Source organism: Sus scrofa, chromosome 11 (genome assembly GCF_054392235.1).
Source record: "Sus scrofa isolate SSC_HxYL_T2T_F1_AM1 chromosome 11, Sscrofa_HxYL_maternal_Yorkshire_Landrace_v2.0, whole genome shotgun sequence".
Classification (NCBI taxonomy): Eukaryota; Metazoa; Chordata; class Mammalia; order Artiodactyla; family Suidae; genus Sus; species Sus scrofa.
Window position 1 is genome coordinate 19,658,593 of NC_139393.1, and position 6,000 is coordinate 19,664,592.

A 6,000-nucleotide genomic window follows, 5' to 3' on the forward strand; every position below is an offset into this window, starting at 1 on the left:
GAGAAGAAAAGAACTGATGTTGTGGCAACAACCAGTAGCTTCTGCCACACTGCCTTCCTCCCCCTCTTCTCCTCCAAATGGGGGAATACTAACTTGACTCCCAAACATTGACTGGGTTGTGTTTAATCTTGGGCAGAACCCCTGCAGAGTAAAAGGTGTGAATGCATGGATGTAGCCCTTTCTTGGCTGTTGTGCTCCATTTCACCCTTCCATGCAGCTGAATCGGTAAACTGATAAAGGCTCGGTCTAAGGAATGGCCAAGTGTCTTTGTCTCTGACCCCTCTCTCTTCACTTACAAGTGTGTGAACACTTTCATTGCTCCTATGGCAGCTGGTGGCTGGTGGCTCGCCTTGGGCATAGGAGGTGTGAATTGCAGACTTCATTTCACTTGACTAGAAAGTTAAGCCTTAAGGATTAGAGGCTTGAGATCTGGTAATATGTAAAATAAAATGGATACTTTGGTATTAGTTTTAAAGAAAAACTACCTAGAATAGACATCAGAGCTTCAAAGAGATGCTTGGATTAAAGATGGTAGCGAGATTGCTCTGCGTAACAGAAGCAACCAAAGGGGCTGAAGGCTGCGAGGTAAAAGAATCAGAAGGAACCACCTCCATCAGGATGGGAACAGAGACGAGAAGCCCCCACTGGGGTTTGCTGGCTGCGTGCAGTGGATATACCTCATCAACCTCCTCTTTTTTTTCTTTGAAACATTCAGAAAACTCTACATTGTTCACTAAGGGTTTGTATGAGTAGATTCTGAAAGAGAAGCAATGAGAGGTGACAGTTTGTATTCTGTCTCTTGCAAGTTCAGAAACCCAAGACTAACTTCAGGAAGAGAGAGACAGGAATATGGAAGAGAAAGCATGTGGGCCTATAAAACTGGGAAGTCAGGGATGGATTTGGATTTAGGTATAATCACTAATATTATTTTCTCTCTCACTTTCATCTCTCTTGTTTCTCCAACCCCAACCTTACCTCCCTCTCTTTCATTCTCTGTCTGCCTCTGCTTCCCTCTGTCTGTTGGTCTCTCTCTTTTGCTTTCCACTAAAAACAGGCTTCCTCTGTGCAGCTGGGAAGGCACTCGCTGGCAGCACCAGATTCAAATTGTGTGCTTTAAATATATGTGCAGGAGTTCCCATCGTGGCTCAGTGGTTAATGAATCCGACGAAGAACCATGAAGTTGCGGGTTCAGTCCCTGGCCTTGCTCAGGGGGTTAAGGATCTGGCGTTGCCGTGAGCTGTGCAGATGCAGCTCGGATCTGGCATTGCTGTGGCTCTGGCATAGGCCAGCGGCTACAGCTCCAATTAGACCCCTAGCCTGGGAACCTCCATATGCCGTGGGAGCAGCCCTAGAAAAGGCAAAAGGACAAAAAAAAAAGATAAAAGCAGAAAATAATAATAAAAATAAATAGGGAGGAAAAATAGACCACCAAAACTAATTCTTTGAAAAGAGCAATAAAACAGACAAACGTATGAGAATTCTAATTAAAAAAAAAGTTGAGTGAGAGAATGAGTCAGATGTTAGATTTTAAACAGAACTTGACTTGAAGCCCAGTTCATCTTGAACAAGCTACTTAACCTCTTTAAGCTTTTGTTTCTCTTTCATAAAATGAGGACAACAGTACAGTACTTATTTCATAGGGTTGTAGTGAGGATTAAATTAGGTCACATGTGAGGGCTTAGCACAGTCCTTACACATAGTATGCATACAGTAAATATCATCATTGTGTTGTGATTAATTGTGCTACACTTGTAGGGACTCCATAAAGGTTAGTGCCTGTTCTCCTTGTTGCCACGGCTCCACATGTCGGATCATTTTCCATGTTCATGTCTTATCAGTAATTTACATTTAAAGTCAAATCAGCTCAGAGCAAAGGAGATGTGCTGAGACAATAGTTAGACATCAATGTGGTGTTTAAAACAGTTTTGGCAAGAGCTTGCATGCTCTGTGTGTGAACAGAAGTGAGCCCCACAGCTCAGCGGTATGGGCTTCCTGACATGATCGCCAAGAAACAAACCTCCAGCTGGGAAGTGTGGGGTCAGGCAAACATCGACCCGTATCCTCTGATGAGGGCTGCAAAGAGTAGCCCAGGCCTCAGAATAATTATCCTCAAGTCCCAAGCCCTGAATACAAAATAGAGAATCCAGTAGGCTTCCCAGGATTGTCTGTCTGGGGCAGGGATTTCTCTGAGTTTTAGGGAGGCGTGGGAGACATATCTGAGCCATGAGCTACTGTGAGTGGCCCCACTCGGGAAAAGAAAGAGAAAGAGGATTTGAAGTCCCAGGAACCGGGAAGACTGGTTAAACTAGGGCCTGTCATTCTGATGACAGTAGTAGGCGGAAGTGCTCATTCATAAGAGATAAGAGGCAGCACTGCCCTGCCGTCAAAAGCAAGGGTTGGTAAAAGACAAAAAGGACACTGAAGTCCAGAGCGGAGCCAGGGAAGAGCTCCTTCTGAGAGAGACGAGCAGGAAAAAGCTCTGTCAAATCCTGTGGAGAGAGATTGGAGTTAGAAGAGGGTTGAGGTGAGAAAAAAGTTTCAAAGGTTATGGAGCCCAGCCCCAGCATCCCAGCACAGACTCCTCATTTCTTGATGATGTATTTCCTGCTTGTTTTGCAGCCTTGCTGTAAACCACTGACTAATAACTGATTCCGCATTTGCCTAAAGCTTTACTCTTCATTTCCTCCTTCTGTGTGGTGCTTGGAAATCCTCTAGGAATAGGATGGGTAGCTATTTGGGTGATGAGAATTGGATCAGTATTCAGGACATGGTCTGGGTACGTTTAGGGAACAGAGCCAGAACTTTTCTACAGACCTCTCTCCTCATTTTATCGTTAGGAACCCTAAAGGTAGACCTACCCCACACAGTACATGAGCAATTTTATTTCAGTGTACAAAAAGCATTAGGGGAGTTCCCGTTGTGGCTCAGTGGTTAACGAATCCAACTAGGAACCATGAGGTTGCGGGTTCGATCCCTGGCCTTGCTCAGTGCGTTAAGGATCCGGCATTGCTGTGAGCTGTGGTGTGGGTTGCAGATGCAGCTAGGATCCAACGTTGCTATGGCTCTGGCGTAGGCTGGCAGCTACAGCTCCTCTTGGACCCCTAGCCTGGGAACCTCCATATGCCACGGGAGCGACCCTAGAAATGGCAAAAAGACCAAAAAAAAAAAAAAAGCATTAGGAAATGGGTGAAGGAGGTGCACTGCACGGTGATGGATGGTAAATAGAGTCTTAGTGGTGATTACTTGATAGAGGATACAGATTATATCAATAATTACACAGGAAAACACCTGAAACTTAAATAATGTAATCTGCCAGTTTTACTTCAATTTTTTTAAAAAAGCTCAAAAAAAAAAAGAGCTAGAAATTTTATTTTGTTCCACATTTCACTGTGATATATTTGGGATCATCAGTTCCGGCTTTACTATCAAGCTGTGGAAAGTTTACACCAGGCCCTGCAAAAGGAGATGATGAATTGGTTTCCAAGTGTTCTCTAGGGACTTGGGTCTGTGGTGCCAAACGCTAGCTGGAACTAGCACATCAGATAGGGCTCTCAGAAGGGGAGAGGATTAAATAGATACCGGTACTAAATAATGAAGTCTCCACAGAGTTTCTTCTGAACAGGGCCCGTAAACTCTCTCATTGACCCAAGTCTTGTATTTTCACCAGAGGGGATGGCATTCCTGACCGAAAGGAGACCTGAGCTTCTGAATCTTGACTTGAGAAGACAGTCCCTGCCTTTCCTCCTGGTTGCAGACTTGCTATCCTGACTTCTCCAGACCCACATTGGCTCAGGCTGGAGTGGTGACATCAGTTTGGAGTTCTTGCTGTTGCAGAGAACTTAGGGAGGCCTTGTCTGACCACTGGCCAGACTTCGGAACAGCCTGACCCCTAAAAGGCAATTTGAGTGAAGAGCCACTTGTTTAGGAAAAGCTGCAAAGACCACACCCACCTGAGAAGCTATAAGAATGCTCCCAGCTGAGGGCATGAGGACATCGCCTTGCTGAAGATGCTGAGGACAGAGCGGGGAGAGGATACCGAGGTATAATAGGGCCCTGCTGGGTTTGTGCTGGGGTCAGGGCCGAATCCCTGTGCTTCGAGGAGGTGAGTTCTGCTGACAATCATCAGGTGAAGAGGTTGATCTATTGGTCTGAAAAACAAGCTTGCAGATAACTTGGCTCCGAGTTTCACCACTTCCATGCTGCCTGCCAGGAGCAAGCTGTTCCTTCTTAGGAACTCTGACCCAGAGGTGGATGGAAAAAACCCTTGCTCTTAGTTTCTGTCACCACAGCTAAGTTAAATCCTGTGTGAAGACTCCACTGGTGTTAAGAGAGAACAAGAGCGAAATGACCGCAGAGGTTATTATGTAGTGCATTTATTTAATCCCTCCTTTCTCCTCTCTATCCCCGAACCACCTCTTACCACTTGCTTTGTCTCCCATCTGGACTCCTGTAGCACTAAGCAATTCGTTTGCCTATATCTACCTGTCCCCTCGTGCCAGCCTGCAGACCACATCTGATCTCTGTTTAAAATTCATCCATGCCCTGGAGTTCCTGTCCTAGCTCAGCAGAAACGAATCTGACTAGTATCCATGAGGACGAAGTTTCAATCCCTGGCCTTGCTCAGTGTTGCTATGAGCTGTGGTGCAGGTTGCATATGTGGCTTGGATCTGACATTGCTGTGCTGTAGGCTGGCAGCTACAGCTCTGATTCAACCCTTAACCTGGGAACCTCTTTATGCTGCAGGTGCAGCCCTAAAAAGGCAAAAAATAAATTGATTCATGCCCTTAGGAACTGACTTTCTAGACTCATCTCCAGGTCGTCTCCCCATGTGTCCTCATGGCATTTCCCCTCTTTAGACCTTGAGGTCCAGGACAGCAAGGTTACCTCCTTTAACTGAATTTTCCGTAGCATCTCTGGTAACACAGGGCACACAGCATGTGGGGCCTAGACGTCTGTGGATTCTAGTTCCTTTGTTCACTGTCATAATCAGCACGGCTCTGGCTCCCTTTGCTAATGGCCTGGCAGAACCAGCCACACAAAGTGTAATCAACTAAAGGAAGAAAGTTTATTCTGGAGGTGTAGAATTTTAATGTCTTTTTGCCTTTAAGAACATGCAGTTTCTCTGGAGAATTAAATGTGCCAAAGAAATCAAAATTTCTTAAGTGTAGGCTAAAGAAAAACTACTTATTATTTTCCCCACCAAGTGAAAATTGTGTCATTTTTATTTTCTTCGTGACTAGAAAATGTCTCTCTAATAAAACTCATGTTTTTCTCAAAGTTTCTTTCTCCAAAAGGATGATTTCATCCCACTGGGCTAGAGAGCTTTGTTAAGTATAACAATAAAATACACAAAGAAAAAAAAAAAAAACACAACAATTTTCAGATCAGGAAATGTTAAATGTTTTCAACAAATGGTTATCAGGAAATGTTATTCCATAATCAAAACTTTTCCTGTTTGATGATTATGCCAGGGGGAAAAATCATGTGATGCCACTTATAAAGTCTTATAAAAAAGCATTTTTATGATGGGATATATTTATTTGAAAAAATCCATTATAAGTACCATGAGATAAATTAGAATTGCCCAGAATCTTACCTTAAAAAAAAAGTTTTTTATTCACATTTAAAATTTTTTATTTTTTGCGTTTTAGGGCTGCACCCACAGCACCTGAAGGTTCCCAGGCTAGGGGTTGATTCGGAGCTACAGCTGCTGTCCTACACCACAGCCACAGCCACAGCCACACCAGATCCTTAACCCACTGAGTGGAGGCCAGGGATTGAACTTGCATCCTCATGAATACTAGTTGGATTCGTTTCTGCTGAGCCACATGGGAACTCCTATTATTCACATTTAAAGCTAAATTTAAATGCTTCTCCATTTTACCTTCCTCTGTTGCAAGAGTTTTACAGTTTTCATATTGATTTTTGTATTTGATTTTGTAACTGGCCACATTACTAAACTCTAGAATTTCTAAAAGTTTTTCAGTTTATGTTCTTGGG

General features: G+C 43.9%; 1 protein-coding gene across 16 annotated transcripts in view; it reads left to right on the plus strand.

Annotated features, from left to right (window-relative positions):
- The window catches only part of LOC146398569 (uncharacterized), a 121,575-nt gene extending 116,298 nt beyond the window's left edge, over positions 1 to 5,277 (plus strand). For 12 of the 16 annotated variants that reach the window (XM_084981734.1, XM_084981738.1, XM_084981745.1 and 9 more), the window contains one exon: positions 3,668 to 5,277. Coding sequence is in view for 9 of the 16 variants with exons in the window: in XM_084981739.1 (XP_084837865.1) it covers positions 3,668 to 3,701 (34 nt within the window). In the remaining 7 variants the exon portion in view is untranslated. The remainder of the gene's footprint in view (positions 1 to 3,667) is intronic. The other 4 variants (XR_014819409.1, XR_014819407.1, XM_084981733.1 and 1 more) reach the window with 1 other exon arrangement.
- The last annotated feature ends 723 nt before the right edge of the window (positions 5,278 to 6,000 follow it).